The sequence below is a fragment of the Branchiostoma lanceolatum genome, chromosome 2 (assembly GCF_035083965.1).
Source record: "Branchiostoma lanceolatum isolate klBraLanc5 chromosome 2, klBraLanc5.hap2, whole genome shotgun sequence".
NCBI classification, from domain to species: Eukaryota; Metazoa; Chordata; class Leptocardii; order Amphioxiformes; family Branchiostomatidae; genus Branchiostoma; species Branchiostoma lanceolatum.
The window spans coordinates 37,774,284-37,796,491 of NC_089723.1; the positions used below are offsets into that span (position 1 = coordinate 37,774,284).

Here is a 22,208-nt window from a genome sequence, read left to right on the forward strand (position 1 = left end):
GCGCGGCGACCTCCAACAAAAGTAGGTCACCGCGCAATCAGCTGTTCTCTGCGGAAGTTGCAGAAAAAACTTGTGTTTTTACCAAATTTATTACATTATCGGTAATTTTCTTGCGTTTTTGGCTGTAAGGGTTAAAATAAACTTTTGAGCTCGTGCTTCGACCATGTCCACGATAGTGAAACGGCTTCTCCGGTCTAGCGATGATCTGGCTACCAAAGGAGAGCTAGCAAAAGAGGTAGAAATTTGCTCACCTTCCTCATACTTAAATTCTCGGAGTCAGATATGACTAGAGTAGCAGAAAGCTTTTGTTGCGATGAACCACTTCGTTTAAGATTCATTCTTCGTTCAAGTTTGATCACCAAAAAGGCTGGTCAACAACCTTTCCATGCTCAACTGGATGAACCCAAAGTTCAGGTGATGTGGTCATTAGAATTTAGATAGAGTCAGCTCAGGCTCTGTTCATGTTTAATATAAGCTAGTTCACGAAGTGCGTATGAGCAGGGTGAGAGATTTTGGATAGTATGTCAAAGGCAAAGGCCACGGGCAATACATCGAGAAAGGCCTGAGGCATTCAACTTTGACATATGATAAACATATGATAATTTACACACAATGAGCCCATGCATACTCAAATCTGCTGATTTGAGTATGCATGACATTGTGCAGTGTCAAAAGTGAGGGCCCCTGGCTTGTAAATTGTTCTCACTTCGACATTTCCACGATTTGCATAACAACGCCCAGACGGGTTTGTTAACATCTCAGGGGCCTTCACCTCCGACACTGCACAGGCGTAGTCGCATCTCTGAGTGGGCTTATATTATGCATCACACTGCATATGCGCAACTCAAACCGTGAACCAGCTTATTCCTGGTAACATTGTTACATTATATACATGTATGTATGTTTTTGTACCAGGCCGATGTGCCCAGCATAGGAGAACACCAGCCCAGGAACCCCTACCTGACAGAGATCCAGGTACTGCAGAACCACAGCGACATTGTACGGCTGCTGCACCCTGTAGATTCCTCCAGGTGGGTCAGAACACATCTGTTTCTGTATCTATATAGCCGGTATAACTGCCCTTCGGCATAACACTCCAGCTTCGTAGGCACGCGGCGCAGCAGCAGCTGGTTATATTACACTGATTGGCGTGTCACCTAACTTTTGCACATCTGACTGCAATCGTTCTTCAAAGCTATTTAGTGAAGGTGTTCCTACAGCATCTGATGACAACAAGTTCCATTCTACTATGGTTCTCGGGAAATACGAATTTTTGAACACAATCATCAATCCTTGGTTGATAACTCTGGTACTTAAAGGCATGACTATTTCTCGTCCTTTTCTGGGCTGGTATTAGATAATTATCAGTCGGTACATCCACAAGTTTATTAGTCATTTTGTACATCATGCAAAGCCTGGATATTTTTCTTCTGTCTTCAAGTGACTTCCACTGTAGATCTGTTTTCATTTTAGTGACACTAGCACCCATAACGCTGTGGGCAATGCGGTTTCATCCCTATGTTACAACATGCCAATATTCTGACACCCCCAAGCCTAACATAGGGGCATCAGAACATAGGAGTGTCCCTGTGGACTATATTGCCCTGTGAAATAGTAGGATTGGTCTGGACCAATTGTAGGGAATTACGCTGGAGGAAGCGACCTCTGACCTCCGCTCGTGCCGCCTCTATTCTGCGGCATCCGCCGTGCTGAACGGCGCGGCTGGGCTCGCCTCCCGCTCGATGTTCCGGTCGGAAACTTTTCCCCTCTCGAGCTTCCATTAAGCATTTCAACTTACCGTGTGGCGTCCCCCAGCTATCGAGGCGCACGAATCTGCCACGAATGCCAAAGAAAACTGGTCAAACTGGATAGCAATGCACAAGGCAAATAGCAAGATACACGTTGTGTGAGTCAGTTGGCGTCATCTTCCAGAAGACAAGTACATGTACATTAAGTTTTGATGTTAAAACACCGAAACCTACTAGATTATCATGACATAAATACTAACTAGAAGTATATTCCCATCACAACAATAACCTGTCCAAATGAAAGCACTCCTTAAGCTACCATGTCAATGAAAGTACCTTCAAAAATTATGATCAATACTGACCCACCCACTTTCATATTTTCCAGGTTTGTGTCAGCTGGAGATGATGGAACAGCGATACTCTGGCACACACAGGTATGTACATCATACTTACTTACTTGGGCCTGTCGCCCATCCTTGGGCATAGGCCACGGACGAGGTGCCTCCATCCTTTGCGGTCCTGGGCCCTCTCTATCAGCTGTACATCATGCTACATTTAAATCATCCTCTTCCCCTACTTAGGCCTAGTAGTACTGCTTTTCTATATCAAGCTATGGCAGGGGTGGCTTACAGTCCTGTGATCTGTCCTTCTTGCTGAGTTAGCGCTGGCCAGCCGTCACCAGCCAATCACGTCGCCACCTACAGTCATGAAGCAACGCAATTGGCTGGTGACTTTCCCTCCATCAACAGAAGGGGGAGTATCTGATTGGCTTACAGCTGGCCAAGGCTAGCACAGTGGGAAGGACAAATCACAGGCTGGTAATGACAGGGTCATACCTAAACCCCCAACGGGGCTCTGCCCCTGGACCCCGTCGGAGGCTTTCAGTAGCCCCGAACCCCTGCCCCGATGCTGTGAAAAAAACTGGCGAGAACACTGCTAATGACACACTCAGAAACAAATTTGGTCTAGAGACAAACAAACTGACACCCAAATAAGTAACCTTAGTAGTCCCTTTTATAATCTAAAGATGTAATGCTTAGAGTTCCAAGCTCTAAGGACCCAACCATAGTATACTAATTGATAGAATAAAGATTTGTGTTGGCACGGTGTCTTTCTGATCCTTTTTCTTCACCACCAGACTGGAAGAAGACACTTCACATTTTCCGGCCATGATCGACCAATCACAGCCATGCTTCTCCTGACAGTGCAGAAGACCAGCTTCCATGATGATGATGAGAGCTCTGCCGCCCTGAGGGACCCTATCCTTCTCACAGCGTCGTCAGACAAACATATATGTGTATCCTAATAAAGTACTGTTTGTGTGAATGTCACTTATAAATGTTACATGATACAATAATTTATGTGTACAAAGACGACTCAATCAATCGTTTGCAAGCATCAGAGTCTGATGCACGGCTGCTACAGACATGCATAGCTAGGTCTTGCCAGGTCGGTCTACTCTCGGTGTATCAGGGTTTTTTCTAGAAAAATTGAATAGGAGGGAGCACACACAGGCGAGGGAGCAAATTCTATGTATTCATGGAAGAATCAATCGTTGAGTGAAGGCTGTATGCTGGGGATTAAGCTAAAATCTGAATTCAACAAGGGGACACTGGGCTGAAACAAGAGGGCACAGCGCCCCTCTTTCCCTATTTAGATGAACCCCTGGTGTATAGACATGCATAGCCACATGTACATTGTAGGTCTCGCCAGGTTGATCTACTTTCGGCGTAGACCCTCCAGTCAGTTCTGGTGATCCCGGCCCTTGGAGTGTATCGAAGACCTGGTCTGACTTCCCATCTTCAACAGAGACGACTTGGGAATTTTTTTTTCTTTTTGCTCATTCTTTGCTGCTTGTCATCCTTGCTATTCTAAAAAATGACTTCCTTGACCAACCTCAGATGTGGAATGTGAACACTGGGCAGTGTCTGCAGACCATTACTGACCTCCACTCCAGTGTGAAGGTGTGTCATTTGTTTGTTTTCTTTAGTCATCAAAAACTCAAATAAGCCTGCTGGTACTGGTAGCTTTTCACTGAGGTCATGAGGGAAGAGATAAGGCTCGTAAGGGTCAGACAAAATATAACAAACTTTGCCGATTACATGATTGAAGTGCTCATAGATATGATTTGTATTAAGTTGTACTTTCTAATGTTGTCAATCCACCATTTACCGGTTGTCCCAATGGATTTTGTCTGTCCAGTCCACAGTCATTGTGTACTTTAAGTTGATATCTTTGCCTAAGAATTTAATATGTTATTTTGAATGTCCTTTGTATCACTTGAGCTCCAATATATGGTTGAGCTGAGGCATAGGATCTGGTGTTCTGAATAGACTACACTGGAACATGTGTCTAGAATACACTCCTCAATAAGCAAGACATTCTGGGGAAATTGATATATCTTGCATCTCCTTTGAACCACACAGTGTATGGTTGAGCTGAGACATGGGATGTGGTGCTCCGGGGGTCATGACCTGAGCCTGTGGAGTCACCAGGGGGAGCTGCTGCACAGACTGGACAGGGTCACCGCAGAATGTAAGTCTTCAGATTTCAATAATCTGTCAGAAAATGCTTAAATACCTCCATGAAAAATTGAGGTATTGTTTTTGGTCCGTCTGTGTGTGTGTCTGTTTATGTCTGCGGCCATTTGTGGTCAGCATAACTTAAGAAATCTTGATGGATTGTGATGATATTTGGTGTGTGAGTAGGTGTTGGGTATGACCTTGGTACTGCAGCAGAACTTCCAGTTCTGGTAACTTTTGTCACTGACATGCTACCTGGTCTTGTTGCATCTACTTTTAAAGAGGATCTTCTTTTCTGTCCATGGCAAACAGTTCTCAAATTTCACATGTCCAAACACTTGTGACAGATACCATATGCTTTCAAAAGTTCTCAACATCCACCTATCAGTTTCTGTGGACTGGGAAACAGTTGTTCATGTCATAGCCAGAGGTCTTATTCTATATTTGTATGATTTGCTTTGCTTGTTTTGTATTTACGTATTATTATTTTTAACATCCTCTCCAACCTTTTTTGTTCCAGCTGACATCTCCCTTGTGCTAAGCATTCCAAATGAGAAGTTGGTTGCAGTGTCAGACAAAACATTACGTAAGTATGAATGGAGACATTCCTCATGTTTCACATTCTAAAATGTTAGATATTGTCTGCCCTAGCAAGAGAGTCAAATATGCAGGTCTTAAATTTAAAACAGAAAGGTAACAGTTAAAGCATAATGTTAAAACTATTAATACTTTTCTGATATAGCATCTGTGCAATTAGACACTTGTCAATGACTGTATAACTTTGTTATGTTTTTGTCCCCTGTCCAAAATTTATTTTGACACTAACACAGTTGTCTCTGTTTTTTGTGTATCCATTCTGTACTGTGGGGTGTCCCTGTGGTGTAGTGGTCTGCGCTTCTGTCTCTCACCACATCTGGTTCAAATTACTTGGACCAGAAGGACTGGAGTTCAAGCCCCAGGTAGGACACCTCTGGACAAGAGGCGCATTGAGTCATACCAAAGACTTCATAAAAATGGTACATACATCTGTAACAGTATGGAAGTTAAACACACTTCACTGCCAGTGGACTAGCCCCCTGCTACAGTGATTGCACCACAGTGTGGCCCAGGGCTATGAAATGGAGATGGGCACCGCCCTATACATCAATAATGGTGTGGGATGATTTTAACTTTTGACTTAATTCTGTGCTGCAGTGGTGTTTAAAGTTACCAGTCCCATGGAAACTGGAGGGGTGTACCAGCTGGAAGAGTATGGAAATCCACATACGCAGCACAGGGAGGCCATACAGAGTCTGGTCAATGTTTCAGGTCGGTTTTGATCAACCTTGATTGAGGAACATGTCTCCAATTTACAGTCAATCTTATTATGAGTAAGAATGAGCTTGTAGTAAATGGTTTGAAATTAGAATCAAGAAAAGAGCTGGAAAGATGCTTGGTAGTTATAATGGAGATGGGTACATGTATGTGTATGTGTATGTTGGAAAGTAAAATGTGTACTCATCCCTATTCTAGCTGCAGAGTCCTCTCTGCAAATGGTAAGACGAAAGATACCCGGCAGGTATAATACTATTAATAGGGATGGCATGGACATTGTATATGTTGCAAATGCACAATGTATGTGTCCATCCTATTATAGCCTCTGTGTCTCTTTTGTCATCTTCGCAAATATTGAAATCGAAAGATACTCGCCAGTTGTAATAGGGATGGATACATAGTTACAGCACTAGATTATTGGTTGAGGCTTCATGTCACCACTATTCTGTATACACAGACAGCGTGTTTGCGACCGGCTCCCTGGACGGAACCATCGTGCTGTGGGCGTCTGCACGCTCGGTCAACTTCACCCGCAAGCTGAGCAGCAGCGCTCGCTCCCCACAAGGCATCAACCACCTGTATCCATGGAGCATACAGTGTGTGGTGCCTGTAGAGGAGGTGAGGGTGTGCCTGTGTGTGTGTGTACGTGCGCACGTTTTTGTACACATACGCGTGTGTGCGTGTGTGTTTGTGTGTGTGTGTGTGTGTGTGTGTGTGTGTGTGTGTGTGTGTGTGTGTGTGTGTGTGTGTGTGTGTGCTCATGTACATATACAGTGTATACTGTAGACAAGGTAGGGGTGTTTTGAATCTGTGGTCAGTGATTTTATACTGTGAATCAGTTTTTCATTTTTGCAGAGATTTGACTTTGCAGTAAAGAAAGGGCAAGAAGGTTTTCACGGTCCTATAGCACTACCCACCTCTATAGAAATGCAAATATTCGATGAACATACAGGCTCATTTGTCCAACCGCTAATTGCCATGCTATCATTGGTTATACATGTACTGCTAACTGTAATGCATATGGACATTCAGGATCGATCCATAATATATTTCATCTGTGTTGCTACCTTCTTTCAGCGGTACCTGTTTGCAGCCATTGGCGCCGGGTTCTGGCTGTATGACGTGGTGACGGGCAAGTGTCTGGCCAAGAAAGTTGCAGCCCACTTCTCCAAGATACAGCACATGGTACTGCTGGCAGGAGGGTAAGTAATCTATTAATCAAGATTTACCAAATTTGTGAATATCACCTTTTCAAGATGTTAACTGGGAGACCAGACTATATCTTTACATCCCATCCAAGAGGATGTCCCAAACTGAAGCTACGTACTCATTTTCACCCAAGTCGAGTGAGAGAATATGTGTTAAGTGCCTTTCCTAAGGGCCCAACACTGGTGATTGCCAAGGATTCGAACCAAGAAGCTTTAGATTCTAAGTCAACAACTCTAACCACAAGACTACCTTGCCTCCTTGAGCAAGCAGGTCCTGAGTTACCCTGAAGAAGACACGTACATGTATAAGTGGATCTAACCATACGCAGCTTGCACTTACTCTACAAAACCGGTGTGTTGCGCCTAAAGGCAGTTTACCGGTCAAGCAAAACAAACAACATCACGTGTGACTGAACGTCTCTCCTCCCTCAGGTCGTTCCTGGCCACCTGTTCTGCTGATGGGACCATCAGGCTGTGGGGGTCGCCTGGGGTCACCGCCGCTAAGACTGAGGAGACAACGGAGGAACAAAAACCGAGACACTCGAAGCAGATTGATAGATTTATGGGAATCAGGTAACAAAAGCTTACCGTTGATTTTTTTTTTCAGTTTTCTGTAGATTTTGAGTTTCAACATTTTTTACTGACACTGTTACTTCATCCAAGGGAGGGCAAATGTTTCTGAAAACTTTGTTTTCAGTGACAGATTTTTGTTTGTTTTTGCATTTAATATGCTGAGATATGCTGAGCACACAATTGTGTTACCCTTTCCTGTTGATTTAATATATAAGACTAACTTGCATCTGCTTACAGTCCAAGAAAAGAAGACACAAAAGGGAAGAGCAAGAGTGTGGATCAGATGCAGTTCCAACCTACTCTGCTAGGGGAGCTGCTAGGCCATGCTGGCACTGTGCAGGTATCCTATTCCTAAGTGACCTAACATTTTTCTTTCCACATTAATTTTTAGATGAAATACTGTCTACATTTACTTAACTGTTCTCATCATAAGATCAGTGTACATGTACTGTACAAACATACTTCATATTGAGAAACTGGCGCTTACTTTGATACATTTTATGTAATATGAGGACCTAATTCAATGTTACTTCAGTTGCTATTCACAAAGTAAAACTTGCGGACGACAGGCTCGGAAAGATTAGAAAGTTAAGTTGATGCTGTTTTATACAAGATAACAGTCACTGAAGCAACGGATCAGATGTTTCAGGGAGCTTCCATTAACATTACCTTTCCTCATCAGTGACACTTGCTGCTGTTTTGTTCAGATGTTGCTGGACTGTGGTGGAGACGGGCTGGCCTCCTGTGGGACTGATGGGCTGGTGATTTTGTGGAAGGTGTGTGTGTGTGTTTGTTTGTTTGTTTGTTTAATAACAGGTAAACAGCCTCAAGGCGTAACACACCAGTTTTGTACATTAATTACAAGCTACATCAGACATGTGAGGTTTGCTCCACCCTTACTCACACCTGTCCAGGAAGGTTTGTTTGTTTCACAACTGGTAAACTGCCTCAAGGTGTAACACACCAGTAAGTGCAAGCTGAGCAAGACAGGACTAAGGTTTGATCCACTCACACTGGGATGGACCTTTAACATGCTCAAGGTGTAGTTCTCCTCAGTTTAGTACATCAAAATGGAGACACATGCACTGAAATGGCTGAGTTAGAAGTCAATCAAAAGACAATACACAGAGGACATACATGAACACTTAGAAGTTGCCAGTTTGTCGACAATTTTTACCCAAGAACAGCTACATGACAATGTATTATTATACTATCAGTCAAACCTGGATTCAGCAACCACTTGACGGACTAAGGAAAATGGTTGCTGAGGACAGGGTGGGGTTCACTATGTAAAAATGGGACTGTTTTAATGTGGCTTGTCACTGGGGGTGGTTGCTTGACTAGGTTTGACTGTATCATCACTACTTAACTTTAAGTTACTTTAATATCCTCTTCATCCCTTCCATCTGGGTCTGTCCTGTGCCACAGTCTGAGCTGATTACTGTATCATTGTGAAGGATTAATACAAAACTGTACTGTCTAATGTAAAGGCAGCCTTTTCTTTCTATCTTGAGTAACTCATGCCGCATGTTTACAGGACGGTGCCGTGCAGTCAGAGCACAGGAACGAGTTCATCAGGGAGATGCTTCAACTGGGGGTCAGCTGATCATGCCTGAAACAGTCCTGAGTACTCCTGACACTTCTGTCTTTATAGCTCTCGTCTGTCAAATGTTGCACAAATGATAATTGGGGATGCTTCAACTGGGGGTCAGCTGAAATTTCCAAACAGTCATGACACTTTCAGTTCTAGCTCGTCTGTCAAATGTTTCACAAATGATAAGTTGGAATGCTTACATTTGGGGTCTGCTGAACTTTCCTGAAACTTTCATCTTATATGATAAGTTCTTGTCTGTCAAATGTTTAACAAATGTTATGTATATATTGGGAATGCTTCAACCTGGGGTCGGCCTAACATTCCAAACAGTCCTGACACTGTCTTTATAGCTCTTGTTCAGTAGGATTGTTTCGCAAATATGTATAAATTGTGCATAACAATTTTGGTAATTGATGTACAAATCTGTTTTTTGCATTGTATATATTGTATTATCTAACGTACATATATGTGCAATGTATGTATGCACCCAGGGCCTCTCTGAAAAGCAGTGCCCAGTCACTGAGAGAGCCACCCTGGTAAAAGAACACAGAATTAGATAAAATCACTATCAACCAGTATGGAACAAGTCTGAAAATGTCATTGCCATGTAATGAAGAAAGTCTATTTTTCGATTCTCAAGTTTGTATGTAACCTTCTCTATAAAATGTGCCAATTTACCTTGGCATGAAGAAGCCCTACCAAACTCTTTGACTCTGAGGCTTTAGTATTTCCTGATTCATCCACACTATCCATTGGTGTCTTCTGTTTATCATGAACATGAGACATAGAATCAATTCTCGTCTTTATTTTTATCTGTTCTCAAGTTTATAAAGTCAAAACTGCCAAAGTGGACCACTCAAGGGACTAGGTGGACAGGTGGTTGCTATAGACAGCCTGCTTAGTTTGTGTCAATGGATAAAATTATTGGCCAGGTATCCTTGTACAGACTTGACTGTACTTGTATATTACCTGGTAAAAAGAATGAATTCAAGTCACTTGAGTGATTTTATTATTTCAGGAACATTGGCACTGGTACAAGATAACATTACATTTCATAAAACAGACATTCACAAGATTTCCACATGTTAAAAGATATGTATATAGATATAGATGTATAAATATTTTCGCAGGGATACTAATAGTAATAATAATAAAGATATGTTCATATAATATGTTTGGGAATGGCAGGTGTTCATTTGTTGAGGATTGGTCATTCTTTGGCAGACAAGACTTTCCAGTATAAATACAGATGAGTTAGCATAAAAGTTTCACCACACGATTACACAACTCGATCGGATCATTGTGTGTAAAATAGCGCATGATATGGAATGTTGCCTGGATATGCTTAAAGCTAAGAAAAGGCTTTTTACTACAACTGGAATGTTGTCACATATTATTATATCTTTTTCGGAAGTAGTAATCTCTGCTCAACTTTCTATGATAGAAATAAAAGGTAAAGTTAGTCCCATAGCCCTTTTTAGGCATATGAGCAGTGGGATGTTGTCCACTGTGTCTAGGGAGTGGTATTGGAAGAAGGAGCCCATCCCTCTCCTTCCACAGCTTTAGCTTTTACCTCCCCAACCAAAGTCAGGTACCCATTTTTACACCTGGGTGGAGTGGGGAAAGTCGTGTAAAGTGCCTTTCCCAAGGACACACCGTCTAGCCAAGATCGCCAGGAATCGAAAACGTGACCTCTCAATCCCAGGTCCGCTAGCCTAGCCGCTGGACGCCACACTTCCTCTGATACAAAGCACTTTTCTGCGTTTAACCCCACTTACCCACATCATAAGTTTACAAAAATACATCTCACTGCATGTCTGACACATAGTTATCCTTATTCACATCATCTCCAATTATACATGTAGCTAAAATCTCTCGACTGGCACAATCACATACTCTTAGCCTACCAGAGTAGGCCTTCTTCTGTAGTGGGAGCAAACCTGGTCTGCTCTAGAACACTCATATACAGGGGGCTGTCTGTACAAGTTCTGTATTAATTTTAAGAAACTTAAGAACATATTTTTGTTCATGGATTGATATGGAATATTCTATTACTGTTTAGTAACTCTGTTATCTGTGGATGCATTTTAAATTCACCATTAATAACAACAAAAAATTAATACAGAACACGTACCAACTAGATATACATGTACGCACAACTGCCCTCATACACTGCGGGTGGTTCTTTTCAGTATCTCCTGTTGTACAATCAATACTAAAAATCACTTCACAGGAAGGCATACAAACCCTGTAGGAAAATAGCTTGCACTATTATCACTTACATGCTTTGCTTGCAATCATTTTACACATCTGTCCCAGAGTCGTCGACTGTTTAAAAATCTGAAGCACCTCCAAGGTGACGCTGAAAAAAAAACTGCTCTAAAAATACTGACTCTTACACAAAATGTAATACATGTAGATATAAATATGTACACTGCTTACAACTCATCAACACAACAACAACCAGCCTGGTAGGGATCATCCGGAGTCACTCTGCTGAAACTGTGGCAATTCGGCTGGCACTTCCGGACTGTCTTACACAAATACCAAACTTCTTTTTCTGACAACGTACACGTACATTACTCTGTGGTAGATATGATAGGTAGAGACAAGTTTAGGCCACTGCAATTTCATCCGTTGGTTCTCGGATTTCATAGCATAGAGCTAATTTGAAATATCAACTTGACAACAGAGTCTGAGGGCTGTATCTTTTTAGGGAATGAATATACATGCAGAAAAATCCAAGTTTTCCTTCCAGCGTTCTGTTATCACTTTAACACTGCTTAAATTTAGGATATAGGATATTCTTTTTACACAACCAGGTAATCTCACCTGCTAACGTTTTGGTGTCTATCAGACACCTTCTTCAGCGCTTCTGACTGGAGTACTGCTTCTCACCGCTATAAGTAGCCGATGTAGTGATGAACCGAGACGAGGGGGGATACAAGCTTAGCCACGTTTGGGACAGTGTTCTCACCGCAAAAGCGCCACCTACATCGGCTACTTATAGCGGTGAGAAGCAGTACTCCAGTCTGAAGCTCTGAAGAAGGTGTCTGATAGACACCGAAACGTTAGCAGGTGAGATTACCTGGTTGTGTAAAAAGAATCTCCTATATCCTATATTCCACCAACCTGATGAAATTATTTTCGGATGCTTAATTTTAACTTTAAAATGACCGAGAACCAAGGAACTTAATTGATGCAGCCTGAGCATGACCTTAGCGTACTGTATCGTCAAGGCACCTGATCACGAGGGATCTCTTTACATTTGGCTCGCTTGCTTTCAGCAACAGACCAAGAGTACAAACTTTTAGATCATTTCCAAAACGTGTAGAAAACCCTGACATCAGATTGTTCTGTCCTGTTCTTCATGATATGTTAACTGTTATGGTAGAGATTCAGGTAATTTTCTCTCCTCGGCTGGCTCTATGAACGTCCCTTCCAAAACAAGCCTACCTGTAGAGATCACTGTTATCATATTATGCTACATGTATATTATAATAATGTATGTACAGGTTTCAAGCTCCGGTTACACATAGCCGAACATGGCCTACCAACCTCTCCCTACCATGGTTAGGACTAGTTTGGGAGCTAGTGGTTGGCGCGGTTCACTGGTGATTGGCTGAAATTTTCAAAACATTGGGCTGTGGACAGGGGGTCTGGAATGGGTTGGCTGGTAGTACATGTTCGGCCATGTGTAACCGGGGATTCATCTATAATAAAGTCTATCTTAAACATGTTAGAGAAATTACACTGTACAGAAACATTGTATACACACTTTGGAGACAAGATTTTGGACGACGATTGTACACTTTACACTCTCCTCTTAATTAACACGATTACAGATATGCTTCTTACCATGTGACCGTTGATAAATACTTTAAAAGTTTAAAATGTTTGGCACAACAACTATCAGTTACACTGGAAAGCCACATATGTTGCAGTCCATCCAACATGTGACTTAGGGTTGACTATAGAGAGCTTTAAAGCTCACTTTTCTTGCACATGACCTTGAAGTCTAATCTTCTTAACCTTGCACATGACCCTGGCTCAACTAAAGAGCTACTGTGGCCCTGATTCTCATCTTCAGGGTTCTAGCTAGTGATTTTTGCGTAACGGCCACCACGCTATAATTTGTGACCACCAGACGTAAATACTAGTACCATTACGCTAATTTTTCAATTAGCATAATGGTACTTCGCAAGAATCAACTTGTCTGATAATGTGAAAAATGTTGATATGATCCTCCAAACTGATAGAAAAAAAACTTCTGATTCAAATCCCCAAATGGGTACCATCAGAAGGCCAACTTTTTAGTACATTTTCAAAATCTTTGGAAGGACAAAGCAATTAAGCCTCCTTCACAGACTTCCTGGAACGGCGGCGTATATATTTGGGGGGGGGGGGGAGTGGGGGTTAAGCTATCACTTACACGGGCCAAGGTTCTCTAATGCAGGCTTAGGGACTTTCGTCGCCGAGGGAGTTATGTCACCGAAAAGCGATCGCCTTTTCAAATCGCGTAACACATCCCCCAAATATATACGCCGCCGTTCCAGGAAGTCTGCGAAGGAGGCGATTACCATTACACTAAAATAAAATCCTGGCTAGAACCCTGTTAATGTTGCACTTGACCTCAGGTACTGAAGCCCACCCATACTGCACATGACATTCGTTTGGTTACAGTTACAACAAATCACAAACAAAACTAACACTGGAATGTGTGAGGTTTATATTTCCATTCTTTTAGTTACAAACTGTACATAAACACTAGATATCTGAGTTTCTCAAACATTGGTCCCTGTTTAAAAACAAGACAGTCTCTGCCATCTTCAATCTTATACATACATTGTAGTTCGAGAACTAAATTCCACAATGGCTGATCTTGTGTTACTAAGCACAAAACCATGTTACAATACGTTGGTTATCTCATTTGTTCATGCTGGAAAATGGTATATACATAAACAAACTCTTTATATGCATACTTTCAGAGTACTTTCTGCATACACGTACATGTACATGTATAAACAAGTAGGAAGCAATACATGTGTATTGTTTTCAGGCTAGGCCATGTTGATTTGATTATATGGATGACATCCGGGCACGAATTAATTTTTGTCCGTTTCCAAAAAGAACAATTTTTGACCATACTGTAAATCCTACGAAGCATCTGTAAAGTAAGCCAATGTATGCCGTAAACTGCAAAAAAATATCAGAAAATGTCAATTCCAAAGTCAAAAAGAAGAAGACGTGAAGGAACAGATCTACTGTTTTGTACATCATACTCAGTTGTAATTTGATCAACTTTCCCGACCACTTAGATAATGAAGGCAACATTTTTTGCCAAACTTTTCATTTTTTTGCTCGCAGCAGTTTTGGGGTGCCCCGAGGATGGCATCCATATAATCGAATCAACATGGCCTTATAATACTATGAAGTTTTCTGTATTTTCTGATGGCTGTTCATTCGACGTCCTCGAGGCGCGTGACGCTTTCCCCCCGCCGCTCCGCCTCCTCGGCCTGCCCCTTCCAGTACTTGTAGTTCCTGGTGAGGTGAGTGATCAGGGAAGGCGTGTCCACAAATGCTGGGATGATGAAAAATAAAGTCAGCGGTATTTCTTATTTCTTTATCTATTCTATCAATTATGAGATCTTATTCAAAAATTTATCTAAGACTTACGAGAAACTCTTAACATATTTCAGAGAGGTATGCATGAGATCTTCAAACTCGTTTTGTGTGGACTCACCATACCAGGCATTGAACATGTCGGTGAGGAAGTAGTCCAATCTGCTGACAGACTTTCCAGGTCATGGGGTCAATGGAATATGCTACTTATTCATGGGGAGGTATTGTTTTATGTGTGCACTCACCGTCCCAGGCGTCGAACGTGTCGGTAGGGAAGTAGTCAATGAAGGACAAACATTCCAGGTCATAGGGTCAATGGGATATGCAACTTATTCAGGGGGAGGTATTGTTTTACGTGTGCACTCACCATCCCAGGCGTCGAACATGTCTGTGAGGAAGTAGTCGATGAAGGATATCTGCGACTTGGGGATGCTGCAGGAGGCTCGGTCGAACACCGGCATCACCACGGGGAGGCCTCGCTCCTTCTCCTCATCAGTCTGGGTGGGACAGAAGGTCACAGGTCAAAAGGGCACAGATCAGAAGGGCACAGGTCAGAAGGGCACAGGTCAGACATCAAGCCTTACAACTAACTATCAATTCATTAACTTTCACGGCAGTTTTAATTCACAGTAGCAAGGGGGGAAATAGAGGTTTTCGCAGTGTTTTACATTTGCGGTTGAAACAACACTACTCTTTAGTGCAGTACTCATGCAATGGAATTACGATTCGGGGGGAGGTCAATATTTTGCAGTGAAGAGGTCACAGCAGAAATACGATCACCGTGTACATGACAAGATAGATGAGACTCACCTGGAGGTAGACTTTACTTAATCACAAATCTCATTCGTCAGTGTAGTACACTGTAGTAAAGCTAATGAAACTGGCAGTACTATACAGCAATCCTCTCGGTAACCCGGTTTGCACAGGCATTCAGAAGTTTGACCCCCATTACACAGTGCTTCCAAGAAAAATTTGATTCCCGAAATAATGTAGGACTAAAATAAAGGACCTAACTTTTCGATGGGGACATTTTGCATGTACATGTATGAGATGGATTCCAGGTGAATCAAACACAGCTATGCAGTTATGAAATGAAACCAGAACAGTTGGTGAAGCCAAATGAAACTGTAGCCTACCTGCTGGCAGTACTCCTCAGCGATCCTCTTGGCCCACTCCACACACAGGTCCAGGGGGCGGGCGGGGTTGGCGATGTCCGCACACTTGATCAGCATGCGGTTGATCAGCGTGCGATTCTCCAGGGTCCTCAGAGTGTCGTGCTCCGGGGTCGCCATACCGCCGCTATGCTGTGGGGGGAGAGTGACGGGTGTCAGTCAAATTGTTTACGGTGTATTTATTTATTTATTTATTTATTTTGATTTACCACATTTTGTGGAAGGATTGACATAACAGGTGAACTATCATCTTTTCAAGATGTCATCCCAGACCGGACTGTAAGATTTGGACCATCGCACACCGGGGCATGCCCCTACTCTTTTTCGAAAGGTGTGGTGGGTTCTTTAACGTGCGCGGGGTGTTGCTCTCCCCAAACACCGGACCTCCATTTAACGTCCTATCCGAGGGACGTCCCTAACCCTAGATGAGCTAGGTACTCATTTACACCTGAGTGAAGTGAGGAAAGTCGTGTTAAGTGCCTTTCCCAAGGGCACAACGTCGGGGCGCAAGTTCGGACATGTCTCTGGGCGCACCTGGGATTAGATCCCGGGACCCATTGTTTGACAGCCGCGTGCTCTACAGTTGCGCCACACGACGCCACATTTGTGATAGATCTGAGTGACTAAAGGGGAAATATGCAGCTCCCTAGGAATACCCACTACAATAATATCATAACTTTACATACTTCGATATGGCCTACATGTACATGGCAAACTCGGTAGAGATTGCAATATCAGCGATCATACCATAAGAGATCTCTACCGGTGGAATGTAGAATCGCTGATTTTACTGGTAGAAATACTGATCATTACCTCTTTTGAGAGAGACTTTGATCACAATCTCTACTGCAAGAATCACACTGACATGCATACAGACAGACATACTGTGCATCTACAGGGTTGGACAAGTTTTCAAAAATTCACTTGCCCTATCGGGCAAGTACAAAAAAAATCTACTTGCCCGAACCAACTTTTGACTTGCCCGAAACCTAAATGACATTTTTCTTAGCATTTTTGCTTGCAGTAATGAATTCTGTAATTTTTCAGTAAAAATGTATATTTTAAGCATGTAATTATAACAAAGTTTTAACTACAAGACCAAGCTGTGTGGATGTCATGACGGTATTTATGGGAAACGACAAAAACTTGAACAAGAAGCATGATGTTACAATGTATCTACTTTAACTTAAACTACACCAATTTTATTTGTTGCTTCTCCGATTTTTTAGAAGTAAAATCGGAGCGACAGGGAAAAAAATTGAAAAAGAATTTTGGCAAAAGGTCTAAGGTAAAGACACAGGCTTATATAACATAAAGAACAACATTCAAGTTTTCAGCAGATGTTGTGTGTCAATCATTCCTTTGATCTAGTACTCTCATCTCCCAAATAAACATACCCCCCGGAATAAACATACCCCCCGGAAAAATCTTCAAAATCTAATAGACGTACCCCCCGGAATAAACATACCCCCCGGAAAATTACCAAATTTACAGATAAATTGTGTCCATGCTACTTCTGTCCTAAGCAGGTAGGTTCTTTTTATTCATTTATGACTGATTCATCTATTCAGATTTACCATATTTGTGGAAAGATTGACATAACAGGTGACTATCACCTTTTCAAGATGTCAACCCAGACCAGACTGTAAGGTTTGATCCACTCACACTGGGAAGGACCCGTACTCTTTGTAACACGTAAATGTATAGCATCCAAAATTGTTGGAAAAATTGGGCATAGGTTCCACGCTATGACCCCTAACCGGGGGCCAACGGTGCTTTCAAATTCAACAAGTGGAAATGTGCATGATACATGCATTTTCTACTTGGAACTTGAAGCAAGTGATCTAGGAACATTGTATAAAGTGACAAATGATAAACAAAAACAGAAGTAGTCTCCAAACTTCTCAAGTTCACTTGGATGGGCAACACCTTCAGAGTCTACTCTTTTTTCACACAAATGTATCAACATTTAGAACTTAATATATGCTCAGTAAAAGTATAACTTATTTATAAAAGCCATATAGAAAGGACGAACTATGACATGTATATGATTTTTTTTTATATCTCAACTTGCCATGTATTGTGTTATGCATTGCATGCAGAAACAGAGATTTGTATGCTTTCCACAAAATCACATTATTATACAATGTTAAGGACATTACCATATATTGTCCTTGGTTGTGTTGTTGCAATCCAAATAATTTCAAATCCAAAAATTACCCTTGTATGTAGAAAAGAAAACTTTCATTTTGAGAGACTAAATTGTCAACAAATGTATTGTTTAGATACAGAAACCACAAGCTTGTACAATGTTGCCAAAAACCACAGGGTTCTCATGTTACACATCAAAGCCTGAGCTAGACGGAGCGGCGTCAGAACAAGCCCTCCCAGACAGTAAGGGGCGGGGCTAACAGAAGCTACACGCAAACTTCATGGAAAGCTCGGGCATTCTCTCTGTAGGGGAGCGATCTTTTTAAAAGTATTTTTATGTGATAATAACCGTGATTAGATTGCAATCTAATTGTGTATAGACTTTATTACACAAAATTTTCTTTGTTGAAATTCTGTACAGTGTTGACTAAGGCAAAGGAGTTTTATTTGTAGATCAAAAAAAAGTGTTTCCCCTTCGTCGAGGTGAGCTTTTCCATTCATTTCCCACGGACTCACTGCCGTGCGTCTTTACTGTGGCGATTTTCGAAGGACTAAATGTTCATGTTCGTGGTAGGATTGAAACCTTTTGGTATATTTTGAAAGTGATTGTACAATTGTTAATACTAAGACACAATTTTTACATGGTGTTTTTAAATTTTCAAAGTTTTGGCTCCTTGATCTCACGTGAGCAGAGTAATTTTACATGGGTACTTGAAACACGGTGCACCGCTGGCATATTCATGCAATTTGTTTTCTGATCAGCGTGCTATGATTTCCGATGTAAATAGAGACTGTCAAAGTTGTGTATATGAAAAATACATTTTAAAACTTCATTGTGCCGTCTTATTTTCCCCTTAAATAACAACGTTTAATTTGTAGCGAGATCGACCGATATGTTAGTACCGCCAGGATTTCACAAATGCCGGGTCATTGTAGCGGCGGGGAAATCCACGTCATTTGGTTTAAAAGTAGCGATTTAGGAGCACAAATATCGGGGAAATATGGGGAAAAAACTAAACTTTCGTTATATTTGGGATCTCTGGTAAGCAAAGCCCTAATGAATTTTCAAAAAAATAATAAACGTACTGTCCAAAATAAGAACGTACTGGGTGGATTTTGAGGCTGAAAAAAATAAACGTACCGGTACGTTTATTTGGGAGATGAGAGTACTAATATATTCCTGTGTTCACTGGGGGCTATTATACTTGTCCAACCCTGATCTATCTAATTCTGGAGCACTAACCGAGGAGAGGCGATCGTCCTCCACCCGTGCGGAGGCGCCCATCTTGGAGATGCTGTTGGCGAACTTGGACAGGTGCTCGAAGTGCCGCGTCATCTCCGTTGCCAGGATCATATCGATGATCTGCTGACGCAGCATGCGGTAGTCATCCCTGAGGAAAACAACAAGTCTGACTTAATTAGTAATTCACACCTTAGCTCTCTCTCTCTATCCAATTTAACGTCTTTTGTTCCCCATCATATGGGGGTTGGACGTGCTTGCATATGGATGGGGGAGCCCCAGAACTCCTCATCAAGTGCAAGACTTTTTTGTAGCAAGAGTTTTTACGGCTGGATGCCCTTCCTAACGCCAACCCAAACCCTACTGCTGGGCTTAGGACATGGGAAATGTGTGGTTAAGTGCCTTTCCCAAGGGCACAACGTCTGGGTGCATGTCAGGACATGTCTGGGTACTCCACTGGGGATTGAACCTGGGTCTTATTTGGTTCATAGCCGGATGCTCTGCCACTGTGCCACACAGACGCCACTAGTTAAAACTATAATGATATATCAAGGAGTGACTTATAATCAAGTATGAATATGAAGCATCCATCTGGTCATATCGATGATCTGCTGACGCAGCATGCGGTAGTCATCCCTGCGGAAAATAAAAGCCTGACTTAGTAATTCACACCTTAACTATGGTACAGAATACTTAAATTTGTCTACATCTGGAGCACTGACCGAGTCATCCCTGGGAAAAATAACATGTCTGTCTAGTGAAAAAGTGATCTCGAACCAGTATAGCTTAATGAATATTTGAGGTAGTCTTCCACATCGTGACAGAATAGACAGACACTACATGTACAGAAGTGCTGCGTCATTTCAGTGGCCAGGGTCATATCGATGATCTGCTGACGCAGCATGCGGTAGTCATCCCTGGGGAAAACAACAAGTCTGACTTAATTAGTAATTCACACCTTAGCTCTCTCTCTCTCTCTATCCAATTTAACGTCTTTTGTTCCCCATCATATGGGGGTTGGACGTGCTTGCATATGGATGGGGGAGCCCCAGAACTCCTCATCAAGTGCAAGACTTTTTTGTAGCTTAGAGTTTTTACGGCTGGATGCCCTTCCTAACGCCAACCCAAACCCTACTGCTGGGCTTAGGACATGGGAAATGTGTGGTTAAGTGCCTTTCCCAAGGGCACAACGTCTGGGTGCATGTCCGGAAATGTCTGGGTACTCCACTGGGGATTGAACCTGGGTCTTATTTGGTTCATAGCCGGATGCTCTGCCACTGTGCCACACAGACGCCACTAGTTAAAACTATGATATATCAAGGAGTGACGTATAATCAAGTATGAATATGAAGCATCCATCTGGTCATATCGATGATCTGCTGACGCAGCATGCGGTAGTCATCCCTGGGGAAAACAACAAGTCTGACTTAGTAATTCACACCTTAACTATGATACAGAATACTTAAATTTGTCTACATCTGGAGCACTAACCGAGTCGTCCCTGGGAAAAATAACATGTCTGTCTAGTGAAAAAGTGATCTCGAACCAGTATAGCTTAATGAATATTTGAGGTAGTCTTCGCACATCGTGACAGAATAGACAGACACTACATGTACAGAAGTGCCGCGTCATCTCAGTGGCCAGGATCATATCGATGATTTGTTGACGCAGCATGCGGTAGTCATCCCTGGGGAAAATCAAACATGCCTGATTTAGCAATTCACACCTTTTAAGTTAAAACTATGATATATCATGGAGTGGCGTCTGTGTGGCATAGTGGCAGAGCATCCGGCTATGAATCAATGAGACCCACGTTCAATCCCCGGTGGAGTACTCAGACATGTCTGGACATGCACCCAGACGTTGTGCCCTTGGGAAAGGCACTTAACACATATTTCCCATGTCCTAAGCCCAACAGTAGGGTTTGGGTTGGCGTTATAGGAAGGGCATCCAGCCGTAAAAACTCTTGCTACTAAAAAGACTTGCACTTGCTGAGGAGTTCTGGGGCTCCCCCATCCATGTGCAAGCACGTCCAACCCCCATATGATGGGGAACAAAAGACTTGGAGAGAGAGAGAGACTTATAATCAAGTATGAATATGAAGCATCCATCTGGTCATATCGATGATCTGCTGACGCAGCATGCGGTAGTCATCCCTGGGGGAAACAACATGCCTGCCTAGTCAACAAGTGATCTCGAACCAGTTTAGCTCAATGAACAGTTGAGCTACACTTCCAAGTTGGTCGTGACAGATGCTATACATGTATATGCATGTACAGTATTTGCTGGTTCATTGTACCTGATAAATTCCACTAGCTTTTTTCGACAAATGCAATCAACAGTGGGCCATGTCTTAACATTCCATGCTAAGGACTGCAACCTTTCGCAGTAGCATAAAAGTCAGGTGAGCGACAAGATCAGCCATTGTGGATTTTAATTCATGACCACCTGGTCCTATTATAAGGCAGGGTCACTAATCACTGGAATACGCACTACAACTGACATCTTGACAATTGTATCCCGGATGATCCTTCAGGTGGCAAGGTGGTCCTGCGGATAAGGCTGTTGACTTAGAATCCAAATGCTGAAAGTTTCTGGGGGCATTTGTTTTGCCAACTCCTAACACAGGGCTCGAAATAGTGGGTGCATGTGCACCTGTGTGCACCCAAAATTGAACCTGTGCACCTAATTATTGACTGTGGGTGCACCAGTGCACCTAGATATTTTTGTAGGCTTTAGGGTTAAGACACTATTGTACACTAAGTATACAGAATATTCTTAAAATGTAAGTATCAGAGATACCAATATAACCTTTTGTTGTACTTTATTTGATGTATCACTTGTTTGAAATATTAAGGTTAGCTATAATAGAATTACAGATTACAAGTTGAATTATGTTTGGCTGACATTCAACTTTATTCTATGTGGTGCACCCAAAATTAATTCTGTGCACCTAATTTTTGGAGACGGGTGCACCAGTGCACCTTTTTCCAAAAACGAATTTCGAGCCCTGTAACATAACAGATATCATACCGCAGATCCGTCCACAGCTTCTCGAGTTATT

The 22,208-nt window shown here is 42.3% G+C and overlaps 2 protein-coding genes across 8 annotated transcripts in view; one reads left to right on the plus strand and one right to left on the minus strand.

Moving 5' to 3' along the window:
• Positions 1 to 14: 14 nt before the first annotated feature.
• Positions 15 to 11,058, plus strand: LOC136428952 (WD repeat-containing protein 41-like). The gene is made up of 14 exons (XM_066418801.1): positions 15 to 235; positions 916 to 1,031; positions 2,134 to 2,182; positions 2,887 to 3,045; positions 3,650 to 3,712; positions 4,175 to 4,283; positions 4,791 to 4,856; positions 5,465 to 5,578; positions 6,042 to 6,202; positions 6,662 to 6,786; positions 7,225 to 7,365; positions 7,603 to 7,705; positions 8,073 to 8,141; positions 8,903 to 11,058. Exons 1-14 carry the CDS (start codon positions 164 to 166, stop codon positions 8,969 to 8,971), a joined length of 1,416 nt encoding a protein of 471 aa, XP_066274898.1. The 5' UTR covers positions 15 to 163; the 3' UTR covers positions 8,972 to 11,058.
• A 2,613-nt stretch (positions 11,059 to 13,671) lies between these two features.
• Positions 13,672 to 22,208, minus strand: part of LOC136428948 (high affinity cAMP-specific and IBMX-insensitive 3',5'-cyclic phosphodiesterase 8B-like) — a 72,605-nt gene continuing 64,068 nt past the window's right edge. For 5 of the 7 annotated variants that reach the window (XM_066418794.1, XM_066418795.1, XM_066418793.1 and 2 more), the window contains 4 exons: positions 19,148 to 19,295; positions 15,718 to 15,885; positions 14,949 to 15,078; positions 13,672 to 14,540 (listed from right to left, as the gene is read on the minus strand). In XM_066418794.1, coding sequence (XP_066274891.1) covers positions 14,419 to 14,540; positions 14,949 to 15,078; positions 15,718 to 15,885; positions 19,148 to 19,295 — 568 coding nt within the window. In that variant the 3' untranslated portion in view covers positions 13,672 to 14,418. Of the gene's footprint in view, positions 14,541 to 14,948; positions 15,079 to 15,717; positions 15,886 to 19,147; positions 19,296 to 19,864; positions 20,062 to 20,529; positions 20,832 to 22,208 lie in introns of those variants that run through there. The other 2 variants (XM_066418797.1, XM_066418796.1) reach the window with 2 other exon arrangements.

Coding starts and splice junctions, on each gene's coding strand:
- LOC136428952 (XM_066418801.1), top strand. CDS start 164: ATGTCCACGATAGTGAAACGGCTTCTCCGGTCTAGCGATGATCTGGCT. Junction 7,706..8,072: donor GCCATGCTGGCACTGTGCAG/GTATCCTATTCC, acceptor TGTTTTGTTCAG/ATGTTGCTGGACTGTGGTGG. Junction 8,142..8,902: donor GGCTGGTGATTTTGTGGAAG/GTGTGTGTGTGT, acceptor GCATGTTTACAG/GACGGTGCCGTGCAGTCAGA.